Below are 18,458 nucleotides of genomic sequence, written 5' to 3'. Positions count from 1 at the left end.
GCTATGGGCATAAAAGAGGACAAACTTATGGTGTGGCCACCATCTTCCCCTGACCTCAACCTCATTGAAAACCTCTGGAGCTTCATCAAAAGGAGTGTCTATGATGGCTTGGATAAAGACTGCTTGTCAGTCGAAACGCGTCGCTCTCCCTCACGGGGTTATGGCGGGTCCAGGGAGCATGTATTGCTATTTTAACCATTTGGATTAAAGATTTACATTTTATCAAGAGCAAGCTGGAAATTTCGTTTTTTCTATTTATCTACGTCTTATCAAGACTGCTTCCGTGCTTCTCTCCACGGTCGGTGAGCTGGCTCCCATTTTTTTCTTTTCTCTCATATGATGGCGGGAGGCAGTTCACATCTAAGCAACAGCTCTGAGAGGGTATTCTGTCCACCTGCAAAACAATTCAACCAGAAACCATCCAAAAACTGACAAATTCAATGGACGAGAGAGTTCAGAAGCTTCTTTCGAATAAGGGGTCCTATGTGCAAATGTAACATCACCTAGAATAAAGTTTTCACTTGAAAACTGTTTGATTTCATTTTGTAATAAGCTGATAATGCTTATAACTTCACAATTGACCATTTTTTTGTTCAAAATTAAAAAAAAGGTTGAAAACTCTGCTGTGCATAATGATTTGGAACATGCATTTTGAGTGTTTATTTTTTTTTAAAAGATACTGTATTCATAGGCAGTTTGTTCCAAAACATTGCAATTATACTAGAATAGTAGATGACTGGAAAATAACAATGACTGCAATTCAGATAGGTAATTTAGAGAAAATATGAGGAAATATTATTTGCATAATAATTTGGAACACAGTGTAATAATTGTTGGACACAGTAATGTTTCTGCCTTGAAATGAGGTTTATTGTACTAACAGAAAATGTGCAATCTGCATTCAAACAAAATTTGACAGGTGCATAAGTATGGGCACCTCACCAGAAAAGCGACATTAATATTTAGTAGATCCTCCTTTTGCAAAAATAACAGCCTCTAGTTGCTTCCTGTAGCTTTTAATGAGTTCCTGGATGAAGGTATTTTTGACCATTCCTCTTTAAAAAACAATTCCAGTTCAGTTAAGTTTTATGGTCGCCGAGCATGGACAGCCCTCTTCAAATGATCCCACAGATGTTCAATGATATTCAGGTCTGGGGACTGGGATGGCCATTCCAGAACAGTGTAATTGTTCCTCTGCATGAATGCCTGAGTAGATTTGGAGCGGTGTTTTGGTTCATTGTCTTGCTGAAAGATCCATGCCCTGCGTAACTTCAACTTTGTCACTGATTCATGAACATTATTGTCAAGAATCTGCTGATACTGAGAGGAATCCATGAGTCCCTCAACTTTAACAAGATTCCCGATGCTGGCATTGGCCACACAGCCCCAAAGCATGATGGAACCTCCACCAAATTTTACTGTGGGTAGCAAGTGTTTTTCTTGGAATGCTGTGTTTTTTTGCTGCCATGCATAACGCCTTTTTGTATGACCAAACAACTCAATCTTGGTTTCATCAGTCCACAGGACCTTCTTCCAAAAAGAAATTGGCTTCTCCAAATGTGCTTTTGCATACCTCAGCCGACTCTGTTTGTGGCGTGCTTGCAGAAACGGCTTCTTTCCCATCACTCTCCCATACAGCTTCTCCTTGTGCAAAGTGCGTTGTATAGTTGACCGATGCACAGTGACACCATCTGCAGCAAGTTGATGCTGCAGCTCTCTGGAGGTGGTCTGAGGATTGTCCTTGACTGATCTCACCATTCTTCTTCTCTGCCTTTCTGATGTTTTTCTTGGCCTGTCACTTCTGGCCTTAACAAGAACTGTACCTGTGTTCTTCCATTTCCTTACTATGTTCCTCACAGTGGAAATTGACAGGTCAAATCTCTGAGACAGCTTTTTGTATCCTTCCCCTGAACAACTATGTTGAATAATCTTTGTTTTCAGATCATTTGACAGTTGTTTTGAGGAGCCCATGATGCCACTCTTCAGAGGAGATTCAAAAAGGAGAACAACTTGCAAGTGGCCACTTTAAGTAGCTTTTCTCATGATTGAATACACCTGGCTATGAAGTTCAAAGCTCAATGAGGTTACAAAACCAAAAAAAGTGCTTTAGTAAGTCAGTAAAAAGTAGGTAGGAGTAAATAAAACCAGAAAATGATAAGGGTGCCCATACTTATGCACCTGTCAAATTTAGTTTGAATGCAGATTGCACATTTTCTGTTAGTACAATAAACCTCATTTCAAGGCAGAAACATTACTGTGTCCAACAGTTATTAGATATATGAAACTGAAATAGCTGTTGCAAAAAAAACAATTTTTATAAAACATTAAGCTTAAGATTAATAGGGGTGCCCAAACTTTTTCATATAACTGTATATATATGCGTGTGTGTCACTGACATCTAGATATCTATATACTCTGTGTGTATATACTGTATGTAATTATGTAATTCATCTATTCTATTGGGTGTTGTGAATTCTGCTTTTGGGTTCCCTCCGGTGGTGGTAGGTGGTAATGCAGTTGTCCCTGAGTTGCAGTCCTGGTCAGGTGTTTCTGCTGATTGCAGTTCTGACTGGGGTATTTAGGTGTGCAGGATCCATTAGTCCTTGCCAGTTGTCAATTGTTGTTGGGAGGTGTTGGACCTCTGCCTGGTTCCTCCTGCCTTACTGCCAAATCAGCAAAGAGAAGTGTCTGGGTTTTTTTTCTGTGGCACACATGCTGTGTGCTTCACGATTCAATGCTTTTCTCTTGTGTTTTCTTGTCCAGCTTAGATTGTGTCAGTATTTTCTCAGTCTTGTTGGATTCTCTGGGGTTGCAGATATTCATTCCGCGTCTTTAGTTAGATTGTGGAATTTTTTGTATTATCTGCTGTGGATATTTTTGAAGGGTTTTAATACTGACCAAATACAAAAAAATACAGCTCAACGAGGTGGTGAAAAAGCAAAGTCTTGGTACTTTATTCACTTCATATCAAAAAATAGAGGATAAAACAACAGCACAATATAATTAAAAACACTATCTACGCATTTATGACTAAGGGTGCTATGTCACCAGAAACTTCTAATTGCGGTGTTAGTTCAGGATCTGCGGTCAGTATAGTTTCCACCTACTCCAGAAAAAGTTTCATGTGGCTCCAAGGTCACCGGATCATAACAATTGGGTTATTTTCCCGCACTTCTACCGAATTTTATTGACTATTTACGATTTTATGAAAAAAATGCTTGTTTTTCTGATCACAAATCCGAATGTGCCATGTTCGTGCCGCATTTATGTTTGGTGACCGTTTTCTTAACATATTCGCTCATCTCTACTGGAGACTCATGCACTCTGCTGAAGCTCCTATGACTGGATCTGCCACTGGCTACAGAACTTAGTTTCTCACCAACACAACCGCCACCAGTACTGCTACGGAGTTGACGCCATTTTGCTTGCTGTTGGGGCTTCCCAATGAGCTATTGCTGCTGCTCGTGCTGCTGCTGCTGCTGCTCATACTGCTCGGGTGCATCCATACTCCTGGAGGCGACAACGGTCAAGGAAGAGCCTCTTAAATGCCAGAGCAGCGCCAGAGCAGCCTGCCCCTGCAGACTTTGGTAACCCCAGAAGTTCTAGGTCAGCAGGTTGATCACGTGGCCTGTGCGTCATCTAGGAGTGCCCCACCTTGGTATGTTTCTCCGGCACATCCCTGGCGTCCTCGTACATTACTTCTGAACACGCTGGGTGGCGTCACTGGAGCACTGCACTGCACTGCACATGCCACTGTCTTCTTCCCTGGTGCGTGCCAGTGCCCAAAGAGCCACGCCACAGCCAGCTATCCCACTCGGAAAACTGCTCACCTGCGCTCACACACAAGCATGAAAGCCTCCCTGGACCCACTGTGGCACTTCCAGAGACTCCAGGCAGGGAAAATATCACTACCTGAATTGACCAGTCGGGACTGGGAAAATGGTCATCCATTCTTCTGATCTTCAGGTATGCCTTCAAGAGGTTCATCTGTCAAGGACAGTAAACCAACTGATGCATGGGAGAGGTGCCGCCCTTTTATGTCTGTAGGTTTCCTGTACTGGATGGGCAGATCCCCTTTCTCATGGTGCTGTCATGGGTGATCGATAAAATATGGTATTCCTATCTAAATCAATTAAGGAATGTGCTCCTCAGACAATTTTGGACATCACGACCATGGACCTGATCTCAGTCAAGGGATAATAAACCTTTTACACTACATCAATGAACTGCTCCAATATTTACTGCCAAAACTGTTCCTCCCTTCCCATATTGATAGCTCTGCTTCACATCACTTTTCTTATTTACTGCACTATTCTATGTCCTGTTGTGTATAAATATGTAACTCTTCAGATTTTGCGTTATTCTAAGACTGATGAAGAGACGTGAGTAGTCAGTCTTGCTATTTGTTACCACCTTTTCAGTTAGCCATTAAAAGTATCAACAACCGAGAACTCTCATATTTTGAAATGTTTCTATCTAATGGCTAACACAGAGCAAAGATATATTTTTACTGTAAGAACTAAGGTGCAGATGTAGGGAAAATGGCTGCATTATGGCTGGATAGAGATACATAGGTCTGAATAGAAGCTATAGACACAGCTCAAAAATTAGGTTGCAAACGTGAACATTCCCTTTATTCATATTCACAGTTACATCTATACATGTCACTGAGAGTGATGGTCGTCTTTGGTAAAAATCCCACTACTGATGCCTTAATCTGTATTTGACTTGAAACACGGCTAAATGTACAGTATATTATTGTATGGTACCGGGCATTAGAAGAAAGTCACATTTTGGTTTAGATTTGACGATATGTTACAAGCCTTCTATTCTGTATTACTGTGCCATGTTGTACTGGATAGTACCTTATCATGATGAGCTGTAAACGTGTGGAGTTTCCTTCCAGCTGGGCTCTCTCCTTTGATCTCACAACACTGCCATGACAGAGTAGCTAACGAAAAATAGAAGTATAAAATGGCAATATTGTTATACACATTCAGGGGTGTAATGTTACAGACAAAATAGGCTTATACCAGGGTGGAATAGGTAATGACAATGCTAAATAGGGGGCTGATGTTTATAGAAACTTAGGTTTTGACTGAAAACACTGGCTCATTTCAGTACCGTGGTACAAGTACACTTTGAGGGTAGGACATTTAAACGGGTTATCTGGGACTTTATTTTCACTATGGGGCTAAGAACATACAGGAAGGTAGTTGCTAACTACCTTCCTTCGCCCCCTCCTCCCCGGACCTTGCAATGGGGCAGCAGAAGCGTCCTAAGACTGCTTCCGCTGCCCACGTCGGGCATTTTTTGCACAGTATGCGTCGGTACGTTGGGCCGACACAGTGCGACGGCCCCGTACTGACGCTAGTGTGAAAGTAGCCTTAGAGTGGTCTCCTGCCGATGATTCTGCGGCTTCCGGTGTAGTCTCATCAACAGTGCAACTTCTTCTTCTCCACTCTGTTCTGTTGATGGGGCTTTACTGTCAATGTCATGTTGAGTGACAGCTGGCTGTCAATCAGCATGATGGTTGCACTGACACCTCATCAACAGAGCAGACCGGAAGAGTTACTTTGTTGACATGAGATCAAATGACGAAGCAATCCTTTAAAATTGTAAGGATTTAACACTCTGCAAAACTGGTACACTATGTTATACCTAGTGCAGGATTGACTCTTGAGTGGCACTGACTGTTGCCGCCATACTATCCATTTAGCCTCATAGTATACCTTTCACACTGCATAAGTTTGCCTTGGATCTGCTATACATCATTGAGCAGGCTCCACAAATATAAAATTGCCAGGCTCTCCAGACAAAAATCTTTATTCTGTGACTATTTTTAGACGTTAATTTTATCTCTTGGTCTTTAACTGTTAGGGCTAGCGGACCGCACCAAATAATAAAGAGATTGATACGAGGTGCGTTCGCAGCCCGGGGTCCACCGTGCAGAGATGGTACCTGCTGCTATGTAATGGCGGAAGGCCACTTAGCTCACACGTGGGTTAGACCTCACCCCGTGTGAAATGGTAGCGAGCTCTGTTGCTTCACAGAGTCGTACAATATGCTGCACCCTGTTAGCAGTCACAAGGGCAGCTGCAAGACACTAGTGGGATCCCTAAGAATTACCCCCACTAATCTGGTGATTGAACTGGCTTTGACTCTCGGTGGCTGAGGACGCCCCGAGTCAGATGCACAGACCAAGCGGGAATTCCCACCCTATACTTACAGTTATCAGGAGAGCGCACTGATGGTGCACGGTGCCGTAGAGACGGGCACTGCAACGTGTGCTTAGTGTGCAGGTAGCACTATCGGGCACTAGATAGCTTCCACCATTCTCGAGCAGTCAACAACACAAGGAATGGGAATGATTAAGGAGCTTTCATCCATCGACAGTCATTCATCTACACACACACATTGTCAAGGTTTACACTAGCGCATGGCCGAGCGGCCATGCAAACCTTTTATAGCAGTAGCGCTCCAGGACGTTCCTGATGGTCCAATAGGAGCCCCAACAGGACCTGAGCATGTGACCCCTGACCTCCAATGGGAGGTTGCCCCATGGGCATGCTCAGTGTGGGAAAAGCAGGACTTAGTCCCTGAAATGCCTGCTTGCCGCTGAACAGTGCTGTCTACAAAGGCAGAGCCTAGAAAGGCAGCAGTACCCAAGCACACAGTATCAGCTTGAGCCAGATGCTGGGATCAACGTCTCCGCTGAGCAGGTTCCACTGTGGCTGGAGGAGAATGGGAGACCGCAGTGGACATGGTTCGAGATTCCCCCTGTGCAGCTGCAGTAACTCGACACCTAACATTTAACAGTGATCAAGTAGAACTCCTTCCTAACCAGCGCATGTTTGCACTTTAGTCTTTTCCTCCCTAACTTTTTTGCTGACATAGCTGTATCAGCACAAAGAAACAATAAAGGAGCTACAGGAATTTCTGGCAAGTACAAGTTGCATATGCGTGTAACAACAATCTCCCATATTGAATTATTATTTTGCCAAAACTTACACCAAGTCTGTCAAAAGAATTCTATGGTCTGGTGAGACCAAGATTGAAAATTTTGGACATAATTTCAAAAGGTATGCTTGGTACAAAGCCAACACCGCACATCACCAAAAGAAGACCATACCCACAGTGAAGCATTGTGGAGGCAGCATTATGGTTTGAGACTGTTTTTCAACAACTGGACCTGGATTTTAGTAAAGATGGAGGGAATTCTGAACAGTTCCAAATATCTGTGAAATATGGCAGCAAAGCCATTAAGTCTCTCCTAAAAAGCTGAAGATGGATTTAGAATGGATGATGTTTATATTTTGACTATTAATCTTTCTTGATGCAGCAGCCACTATTATTATTTTGTTTGTATATTCTAAAATTGTAGCTTATTGCCATTTTTCGATGCTATACAATGTAATTGCTGTGCTGTGTTTTTATTCTTTCCTGTCTGATTCACTTAAATAAAAAATTATAAAAGAAAAAAAAAGCTAAAGATGAGGAATTTCACTGTTTAGCACAGCAACGACTCTAAGTATACCTCCAAATCCACAAAAGAATTGCTTCACTAGAAGAAGTTCAAAGTTTTGGAATGGCCCGGAACAGCCCAGACCTAAATTCAATTGGAAAAGTATGGGCTGACCTGAAGAGGGCTGTACACAGGAGATGCTCTGACAGATTTAGAGCACCACTGCAAGGCGGAATGAACAAAGATTGCCCATTCTAGATGTGCCTTGTTGATAGATTCGGCCCCAAAAATACCGAAAGGGAATCTGTAATCATGTTTTTGCTACCCTATCTGAGAGCAACATGATGTAGGAGTTGAGACCCTGATTCTAGTGTATCACTTACTGGTCTGCTTGCTGTCATTTTTATAAAATTACTGTTCTATCTGGTGAAGATCTTCCAGTTATCTGAATGCTGAGCTCTATATAGCCCCAACCACACCACTGATTGCCAGTTTTCTGTATAGGCAGAAAGCAGAGGGTTACTAGTCCTCTAATGAAAAAACAGAGTGATTTTATCAAGACTACACTAAGCAGCCAGTAAGTGCCACATCAAAGGAGTTAGGGACTCTGTTTCTGTCATTATGCTGCACTCAGATTAGGTGGGAAAAACCTGCTGACAGATTCCCTTGAATGCTGTCATAAATTTAAAGGGTAATTCAACTAAGTATTAGTTTATGGGTGTGCACATTTAAGCCGCCACATTATTTTCGGTCTTTATTCTTCTTCCTCCTGAAAAAGATTTTTATTTGATTTTTCCATTGAATTCCACAGATTATGGGTAACAAGTAAGGTGGAAAAAATCTAAAATGATTCTTCTTGGTATGATTTTTTTACATGACAAAAAACCTGACATTATAACGGGTATGAAGACTTTCTATCCACTGTATACCGTAATACTAGAGTATTGCATTATATAGTAAAAATAATTATTTCCTTTGAATGCCAACCACAGACTGGTTTACATAGGAGCAAGAACGAGAAAGGCACGGGGGGCCTTTAGGCAGATTCTGGCCGTGTAAGTTTAAGTTCCTACTTTGAGGTTTTGGTGAGTTTTTGATGCTGGGTATTTTCGCTGTGCAAAAAAAAAAAAATTTGTTGATCAATAAGTCTAACCCTAGCCTAGCCCCAACTCTAACTCCAACCCTAACGGCAAAGAATGAAAGAAATAATAATGATTAAAAAATATATATATATATATTTTGACTAAGGGGAAGCTGGGGGGGGGGGTGATATACTAATTATTGACTTTTGATCACTGTTTAATGTCTATCATAGTGATCAAAATGAACCAATAAGTAAAATCACCGATGTTGCAGGCATGCGCCCACCATTTTTTTTCCAGGAAGAGTTGTCGGAGGGCCGGGGATGGAGCTGGAGGGACTGGAGGATGGCGGAGGTACTGAAGGGGCTTGGGGACCTCATTTCTCGCTCATCTGACATGTATATCATGTCAGAAAAGAGAGAAATATTTTAAGAGCGTAATTTCTGTTATTGAATAATGGTGATCAAGTGACATGAGACCGGAAAAAACGGCCCTGATCGTGTACGCCAGGGTCTCAGCTGAATTCTGGGAGAATTTCCGACACTGGATGGGGCCCAATCGCTGCTTTAAGACGGCAATGAGGGAATAAGTCGTATCGGCAGTCGTTAAGGGGTTAATGAAGGCAGAAAGCGATGACAAAGCCTCACAAATCAGTATAATCTGCATTACACTGTCAAAAGATTTTTGTTAAAGGGAACTTGTCAGCAGGATTGTGCTCAGTAACCTACAGACAGTGTCAGGTCTGAGCTGTTATACTGATTATAATGATACATGGGGTGATGAAATCCGTCTTGTGATTGTTGATTAATCTTTAGTTTCAATTTTAAGTTAATGATATGCTCGTGCTCCGGGGCGGCCTGGAGGGGGGTCTTCATGTGGTGCTCTGATTAGGTATTCATAATGCAGACTGCTGACAGGCACTGATTCCGCTCGACTATCTCCGAGCTGCTACTGCACAGGTGCGGGCGGCACCATCTTGGAAGAGGAATTTTTTCCTCTTCTCCAGTGAGATAGCGCCGCAAGTGCATGCGCAGTAGCAGCTATCGGATCACAGCTATAGACACCGATAGCAGCTACTTTTCAAATAGATTTTTTTTCCTGGCTGAATAACACAAAGAAAATGTATAATTGGCATTTTCAACCCCTGGCAAAAATTATGGAATCACCGACCTTGGAGGATGTTCATTCAGTTGTTTAATTTTGGATAAAAAAAAGCAGATCACAGACATGGCACAAAACTAAAGTCATTTCAAATGGCAACTTTCTGGCTTTTAGAAACACTAAAAGAAATCAAGAACAAAAAATGTAGTCAGTAATGGTTAGTTTTTTTTAACCAAGTATAGGGTAAAAATTATGAGGGAAAAAAATATGGAATCATGAAAAACAAACAAACAAAACTCTCCAAAACATCACTAGTATTTTGTTGCACCACCTCTGGCTTTTATAACAGCTTGCAGTCTCTGACGCATGGACTTAATGAGTGTCAAACAGTACTCTTCATCAATCTGGCTCCAACTTTCTCTGATTGCTGTTGCCAGATCAGCTTTGCAGGTTGGAGCCTTGTCATGGACCATTTTCTTCAACTTCCACCAAAGATTTTCAATTGGATTGAGATCCGGACTATTTGCAGGCCATGACATTGACCTTATGTGTATTTTTTTCAAGGAATGTTTTCACAGTTTTTGCTCTATGGCAAAATGCATTATCATCTTGAAAAATGATTTCATCATCCCCAAACATCCTTTCAATTGATGGGATAAGAAAAGTGTCCAAAATATCAACATAAACTTATGCATTTATTGAAGCTGTAATGACAGCCATCTCCCCAGTGCCTTCACATGACATGCAGTCCCATATCATCAATGACTGTGGAAATTTGCATGTTCTCTTCAGGCAGTCATCTTTATAAATCTCATTGGAACGGCACCAAACAAAAGTTCCAGCATCATCACTGTTAGGGGTCGAGTTCCCGCCTCTGCACAGGGGGAATCTTGGGCCATCTCTGCTGCGGTCTCCCATTCTTCTCCAGCCACAGTGGAGCCTGGTCAGCGGAGACATTGGTCCCAGCGTCTGACTCAGCCTGATACTGTGCGGATGGTTACTGCTGCCTTTCCAGGCTCAGCCATTGTAGCCAGTACTGGTCAGCGGCGAGTAGACGTCTCTGGGACTAACTCCTGATTTTCCCCTTGTGAGCACGCCCAAGGTAAGGCCTCTCATTGGAGGTCAGGGGTCACATGCTCAGGTACTGCAGCAGCTACCATTGGTCCTCTAGGAAGGTCCTGAAGTTGCTACAGCTATAAAAGGTTTGCATGGGCCATGCGCTAGTATCAACTAAAGTTATGTGCTCTGTGCCAGTGTGGTCTTATGCATGTGGATTCAGGGTCCGGCTGAAATAAGCTCCTAGAATACTGGCACCTCCGGTGAGGAGTTTTGTGTGAGTGGATTCAGGGCCCGGCTGAAATAATCCCGTAGAATACCGGCACCTCCGGTGAGGAATTGTGTATAAGCTTTGCTGACTGCATGACCACTGTTGACTCTATTTGCTAGCTGTTCCCCTGTGAGGTTAACAGGGCACAGCGTTCTCTTTTCTCAAGCATCTCTGTGAAGTAGCAGAGTTCGCTTATACCGCCATATAGTACCGCCATCTACTAGCAGCAGGTTTCTCTCCTGCACGGTGGACCCTGGGTTGTGAATGCACCTACTATTCAATATATATTTACTTGGTGAGTTCCGCCAACCCTAACAATCACCTTGCCCAATGCAGATTCGCGATCCATCACTGAATATGACTTTCATCCAGTCATCCACAGTCCACGATTGCTTTTCCTTAGCTCATTGTAACCTTGTTTTTTTCTGTTTAGGTGTTAATGATGGCTTTCGTTTAGCTTTTCTGTATGTAAATCCCATTTCCTTTAGGTGGTTTCTTACAGTTCGGTCACAGACGTTGACTCCAGTTTCCACCCATTCATTCCTCATTTGTTTTGTTGTTCATTTCCTGTTTTGAAGACATATTGCTTTAAGTTTCTGGTCTTGACGCTTTGATTTCTTCCTTGGTCTACCAGTATGTTTGCCTTTAACAACCTTCCCATGTTGTTTGCATTTGGTCCAGATTTTCGACACAGCTGACTGTGAACAACCAACATCTTTTGCAACATTGCATGATGATTTACCCTCTTTTAAAAGTTTGATAATTGTCTCCTTTGTTTCAATTGACATCTCTCGTGTTGGAGCCATGATTTATGTCAGTCCATTTGGTGCAACAGCTCTCCAAGGTGAAAATTTACAGGGTGATTCCATAATTTTTCCCTCGTAATTAAGTGACTCCATCATTTTTTCCCTATGCTTGGTTAAAAAAATTAACCATTACTGACTACCACATTTTTTGTTCTTGATTTCTTTTAGTGTTTCTTAAAGCCAGAAAATTGACATTTGAAATTACTTTAGTTTTGTGCCATGTCTGTGATCTGCTTTTTTTAATTCAAAATTAAACAACTGAATGAACATCCTCCAAGGCCGCTGATTACATAATTTTTGCCAGGGGTTGTAAAACATGCAATTATGTTGCAGAGCAAATGTCTCGGCTGGCACCTGCCTGCAGAAGGTTTTTTTTTTTTTAAGTATATACAGATATTCATTATGCAAACTAGGGAGCAGGTCACTGAGGGATCAGTGACCTGTCAGCAGTCTGTATTATGAATACCTAATCAGAGCACCACATGAAGACCCCTCTCTAGGCCTGCCCTGGTGTATAAGAATCTCAATAACTAAAAACTGAATATAAAGATTAATCATCAACGACAAGATGGATTTCATCAACCCAGGTATCATTTAATCAGTATAACGGCGCCGAACTGACACTGTCTGTACGTTACTGTGCACAATCCAGCCGACAGGTTCCCTTTAACTGATTGTTCATTTTGACACATAATACACCATCTAAATAAAAAAATGCCTTTTTTGTTTACTAGCATATTCATTAAACACAGAGAACTATTTAGAAAGATATTTAGCAATTTGTAAGATTGAAAATGGAAAAAAAAAAGAATGCAAGACTTCAATTTTATATACATAAGAATTATCTACATGTGTAGCAGGAAAGAAAATAGTTTACCTGTATTCAGGATGTAGACATCACTGTAGTACACTCCATCTGCTGAACAGCCACCAAACATGTATATCTGTTGTCCGACAGGCGCAAATGTGTGACCCGATCTTAGTATAACACATCAATGAATTACTACATTTTTTTCAAAGATAACAGTTACTGTACATCTGGATAATCAAAGGAATTACTTTATAATTTAGTTTTGCAAAATAATGTCAATTTTTTACCTTGCCTCGGGCATTGAACCAGATGTCTTTACTGGCACCCATGTTTCAGAAACTAAAATTTTATTAGTGACAAAAGAAAAATAATAACAATTATTATTTTTTTTTTTAAAGGCAAATATTTATACCTCCATAATCTAGTAAACTTAAAATTACCCAGAACCTACTCAGATACAGTCTCATTTCAGCTAGTCTCAAGATGCTTTCGAAATATTTTTCAGCCTGTACTGCAAAGGGGCATGCTCACTGCTTGGACTATTCCTCCTTTCCTCCCAGTAAAATGATAACACTTTGGCTACGTGCACACATGCAGTATTTGGTCAGTATTTTACAGTGTTTGTAAGTCAAAATCAGGAGTGGAACTATAAGAGGAATAGTATAAGGCCACAGATTCAGTATTTTACATCAGTATTTCTAAGTAGACACAAGCAAACTTTTTAAGGTTCAGTTTGGTTACGTTCGACGAACTTCCCGATGTTCGCCGAACAGTTTGTCAAATGTATCCAAACCCTATTGAATTCAATGGGAGGCAAAACCAAACACATAGAGCCCAAAAGCTGCCAAAACAGCTCAAATTAGGGGCAGACACCAGGAAACGTGGCATCAATTTACCCAAAGTACAAATAGTATAATTGCACTGCATGGATGCATGGGACAGGGCATGGGCCAGAATTTCTAGCTTAAAGGGAATCTGTCACCCCAAAATTTGCCTATAAGCTAAGGCCACCAGCATCAGGGGCTTATCTACAGATTCCCTTTAAACATTGATCAGTAACAGGTGGATAAGTGACAGGTGTAGGCCTGGTGGTCTGAGAGCCCTGTCAAATTCAGGCAAGACACATGAAGGAGACCCAACTTGCAGTCCAAACATTTCCAAAACAGTTATGGTCAGACACCAGGAAAAGTGGCATCAATTGACCCACTGTAAAAATGTTATAATGGCACAGCATGGATGGATGGGACATTTCTAGCTTACAAATTTATAAGAGGTGGATGAGTAACAGGTGTAGGCCTGGTGCTCTGAAATCCCTTCCAAAAAGGCAACCCATCAGATGGACACCAAACTTGGAGTCTCCACATTTCAAAAAAATTATTGGTACACACCACTAAAATGGCATAAATTTCCCCAGAGTAAAAATAGTATAATGGGTCTCTGACACCCCTTTCACTACAGGCAACCCACCAGATGGAGATCCAATTTGGAGTCTACACAGTTCAAAAAATTATTGGCACCCACCACTCATGCAGTATCAATTTCCCTAAAGTAGAAATAGTATAATGTGGCTCTGACACTCCTTCCACTACAGGCAAATAACCAGATGGAGATCCAACTTGGTGTCTCCACAATTCGAAAAAGTATTGGCACACACGAGTAAAGTATCATCAATTTCTCCAGAGTACAAATAGTATAATGGGGCTCTGACACCCCTTCCACTTCCTTCAGCACTATTTCTAATCCTACAACAATATGGGCATCATGTTGCATATAGTGCAGCAAGAAGTGTCGGATGCTTCCATGAGGTTCAAGTCCATGGTGTGTTTGTGACAGGGTAACACTCAAGTTTGCTTCCTTCGTCCCCTCCTGCAAACCATGGACAACAGAGAGGATCATTATCCTCTTCATCTCCTGACTGTTGCGGGCCCATCATCTCTTTCTCTTCGTCTTCCTCCATTCCTCGGCTCCTGCACCTTTACTAACAGTTTGTATGGTGCCATAAGCCAACCACGATTGCTGTAATCAACCCTCCCATGGCACCAGACTGTTTAATGACATTTCGGAACTTAGAGATATTGTGATCCCTTCTGCATCCTCCCTCAGACAATTCAAAGTCTGCTCCAGCATGCAGATGACCGGAACAGTGATGCTGATGATGGCATCATCAGCGCTAACCATCTTGGTATCCATCTCAAAACTGTGCAGAAAGGTATAGAGGTCTTTCATCTCTGCCCATTCTGCAAGCGTGATTTGCTCCTCATCCATACTGCGTTGGCCCAGGCTATGCAAAATGACATAATGCACCAGGGCCACAGTCACTGCAACTTGTGCAGAATGGAATTCCACCATGTCGGCACATCGCTTATCAACTGGTTAATCGGTAGCCCGAAAAACATCTGTAGTGATGCAAGTCGATGATCTGTGGGCTGAGAACAGCAGAAGTGAGCACACAGCAACTGTGCTTTCTGCAGCAGCGCATCCAGGCTGGGATAGTGGCAGAGAAATTGCTGTACCACCAGGTTGAGGATGTGAGCAATGCAAGGCACGTATGTGAGGTTGCCCCAGAGTAGGGCTGCCACCAGGTTCACACCATTATCGCACACGGCCTTCCCTAGCTCCAGGCTCAGTGAAGACAATCATTGCGCCAACTCAGGCTGAATACTGTCCACAATTTTTGAGATGTGTGACTGCGATCTCCAAGGCTAATTAATTTAAACACTGCTGATTGCAGTGAGCCCTGGCTGCACAATACAGAGGTGGGGGGATTCTCTCTACATTGTTGGAACGCATAACTCAGTAAGGGAGCAGTTGAGGGTGCAGGTGGAGGCCATAGAGGAGATGGAGGAGGCAGAAGCAGTGGAGGAAGTGTTAAATACAGAAGTTTGTCCCTCAAGCCTTGTGAATTTCAAGACTTGTGGAGCAGTCCCTTCCCCAACTGTCCCCGCAGCCCTCACAGTCTCCTAGTGCCCAGTCAGCAAGATGTACAGTACCATCCCTGGCCTTGCTTGCTCATCCAAGTGTCAGTGGTGAAAAGCACCCTGTCAGATACTGATTTTTTCAAGTGATGTTCTCTGCGGCATGCTGGTGTAGCCCAGGCACAACTTTCTTAGAGAAGTAATTGCGATGGTCATCAGCTTTTAGAAACTATCTGTATACACCAGATGGAAAGGCAGCATTTCCGTGGCCAATAGATTGGAGATGGGGAAGTTCAAGCTCTTAGCTTTGGCATGTGTATGAGGAAAAAATCTTTTAAGTGACCACAACTGCGGAATCAAGGTCTGGCTGCTGTGCTGAGAGAGGGTGGAGTAGGGGGTGCATGGACTGTGAGTGAGGTGCAAGCGGAGATGTTATGGTGGATTGAGAAAGATGTGATGTGCTTGGTGTCTGAGATCGGCCCTAAACAGCAGACATGTCCACTTCCACAAAAGGTGACAGATAAATAAATGGAGGTTCTACGGCCAGATACCTATGTGAGAGCACTCGCCACGGTGACGGGGGAAGAAAAAGTAGCAGAAGCGGTTTATAGGACAGCCAGTGGTTGGCGAGGCCCGTTAGGTCACATTTTAGCCCAATGAGATTTCCAGACTAACGCATGTTGATCGTGCATGTGCCGGTTCATGCATGTAGTTGCCTGTACGGAGTCGCTTTTTTTTATAAAGTTGGCAGATAACATGAGTTGGGTCTTCATTTGCAGTCTCAGAAAGGGGCCCATGCAAACGGCAGACCCACGACCACTGCTGGCCAGAGTTGGGGCTGAGGATGCAGTGCTTGTCGTGGTTGAATCACTCTGCATCTGTGTGGGAAGCTGCAACGTAATCTCCTTGTCATCCTCATCCTCCACCTCCTCTACTGATTTCCTCAGTTGCGTGCCTCTTGTTTCACACCAAATGGGATCTACAACCTCATTTTCATCCTCTATGTTCTCCCACTTCTCGCCCTGAGAGTCACCCTCTTTCTATTCCTGTCCTGAGAGCACAGTACAGTTCTCATGCGCCTCAGGTATCTGAGACTCATCAGGGTCACCTCTACCCTGGGGGTTAATGTCTGGTGATGAGGGTCTGAATTCTGCTTGGACCCATCTTTGTGCGGCCCCAGATCCAACTGAAAAAAAATTTGTGCATCGGTGCAGATTTTTTTTGGTGCAGTCTTTGAATCTTTGGAGCAGACCTCTGATGCCCATGGAATAGTTATTGTATGCAGTATTCCTGCTAATTTATATTTATAAAGTGTATAGCACCCAGTATGCTGATAGTGGCAGAATAGGACAAAAATTTTTAGCACCAACTTCCCCCCAACATGTTTCACCGCGCTAGCGACTTAAGCCTATGTCCCATCCCCTGATGACGCGGCTAGTGCGAAGAAACATGTTGCTGCTGCTTAGATTTGTTGTCCTATTCTGCCAATATCTATTAGCATACCAGGTGCTATACACTTTAGAAATATAAATTAGCAGGAATACTGCATAAAATAACTGCAGACTATTGAGACAGATTAGGGACAAAACATTTTTTACCCTTTGTATATACTTTACTTTAATTAATAAAAATAAAAGTTACATTTTATGGTCTTCTAGTAGGGTTCTCTCCAATTTGAAAATTTTTGTTACACATACAATTGTATTGTTGCTGGCGCACAGCAAATAGCACAATAACCTGTAAACAACCGTGGGGGTGCAAACAAAGTGGTTAATGGTAATAGCAATAAGGAAAGAGAAAAAGAACCACTTATAGAGTATGCGCACCTCCTATGATAATATAAAAACAGAAAACTTTATTGACAAAATGCTAGTATCAATTGATTTTCGTACAAGTATAACAATGTCCTTTTTTTCCTCGATTTACCTGAATCTGATTTAACAATTAATAGAAATAAAATTAGTCATTCATTGAAGCCATCGAAATACATAGATTTTTAGTAGACTATACTAGACCAGGCAAACACAAAGACATAATTTATTTAAAGCAAATTACCTGTGTTGAACATGTGCAAGTCATCTACAACTTTTCCATGGTCGACACCACCAAAAACAAAAACATTTTCACCAACAGCTGCAACACTATGGCTCAAGGTCTGTGGAGCAGCTCCAGTTGGTGTTAATTTTTCCCATTTTAAGGTACCTGAAATGTAAGGACAATGTTTATATTTTTAATCTTTGTGATCCTCTTTTTTTCTGGGACAAGAAATAAAAACTCGTAGCAGAGGAGGTCAAAAGTTCTTGGCGGGCCATTAGCATTTAATTCAATCAGGTTTTGCCTTTTATCCTAAAATGCTGATTTATGTTTCCTTCCCAATTCCAATGAGTCAGAAGAAGACTAAATCCACTGCTGCTCACAGCTCTTTAATCCATCAACCCTACCAAATATTCTGGGAAAGATACGTAGTTTTACAGTCTCACTACTCTTAGAGTTTGTGCATAAAGCATCTTTTTTTCAGGTGGATTCTGCCAGAAATCTGCTTGAAAAAGGATAGCTAAAGCACCCCATAAATGAACACAGTGCACATCAATGTCAAAATTACATTGCTGTGCACATGTTCCATCTTCTGTCACTTCTTTGGAAAGACTCAAGAAGTTAAGACTATGTGCACACGTTGCGGAATTGCCTGTGGAATTTTTTGTGCGGATTCTGCATCTCTTGGCAGAATACGCAGGTGTGGATTTGATGTGTTTTTTATGCGGATTTTGTGAGGATTTGCTGCGGATTTACTGCAGTTTTTGTGCGGATATCTTGCCTTTTTTACCCCTGCAGATTTCTATAATGGAATGGGTACAAAAATGCTGCAGATCCGCAAAAAAGAAGTGACATGCTACTTCTTTTAATCCGCAGCATTTCCGCACAGAATTTTCCACACTATTAGCACAGCGTTT

The 18,458-nt window shown here is 42.2% G+C and overlaps 1 protein-coding gene across 2 annotated transcripts in view; it reads right to left on the bottom strand.

The window, feature by feature from the left end:
- The window catches only part of LOC143794014 (kelch domain-containing protein 3-like), a 170,782-nt gene that overhangs the window by 101,518 nt on the left and 50,806 nt on the right, over positions 1-18,458 (bottom strand). For both annotated transcript variants that reach the window (XR_013220380.1, XM_077280931.1), the window contains exons 7-10: positions 17,563-17,709; positions 12,880-12,931; positions 12,659-12,759; positions 4,866-4,951 (exon numbers count right to left, since the gene is read on the bottom strand). Coding sequence is in view for 1 of the 2 variants with exons in the window: in XM_077280931.1 (XP_077137046.1) it covers positions 4,866-4,951; positions 12,659-12,759; positions 12,880-12,931; positions 17,563-17,709 (386 nt within the window). In the remaining variant the exon portion in view is untranslated. The remainder of the gene's footprint in view (positions 1-4,865; positions 4,952-12,658; positions 12,760-12,879; positions 12,932-17,562; positions 17,710-18,458) is intronic.

This window comes from Ranitomeya variabilis, chromosome 1 (assembly GCF_051348905.1).
Source record: "Ranitomeya variabilis isolate aRanVar5 chromosome 1, aRanVar5.hap1, whole genome shotgun sequence".
Taxonomy (NCBI): domain Eukaryota; kingdom Metazoa; phylum Chordata; class Amphibia; order Anura; family Dendrobatidae; genus Ranitomeya; species Ranitomeya variabilis.
This window is presented reverse-complemented; position numbering and strand designations above follow the sequence as displayed.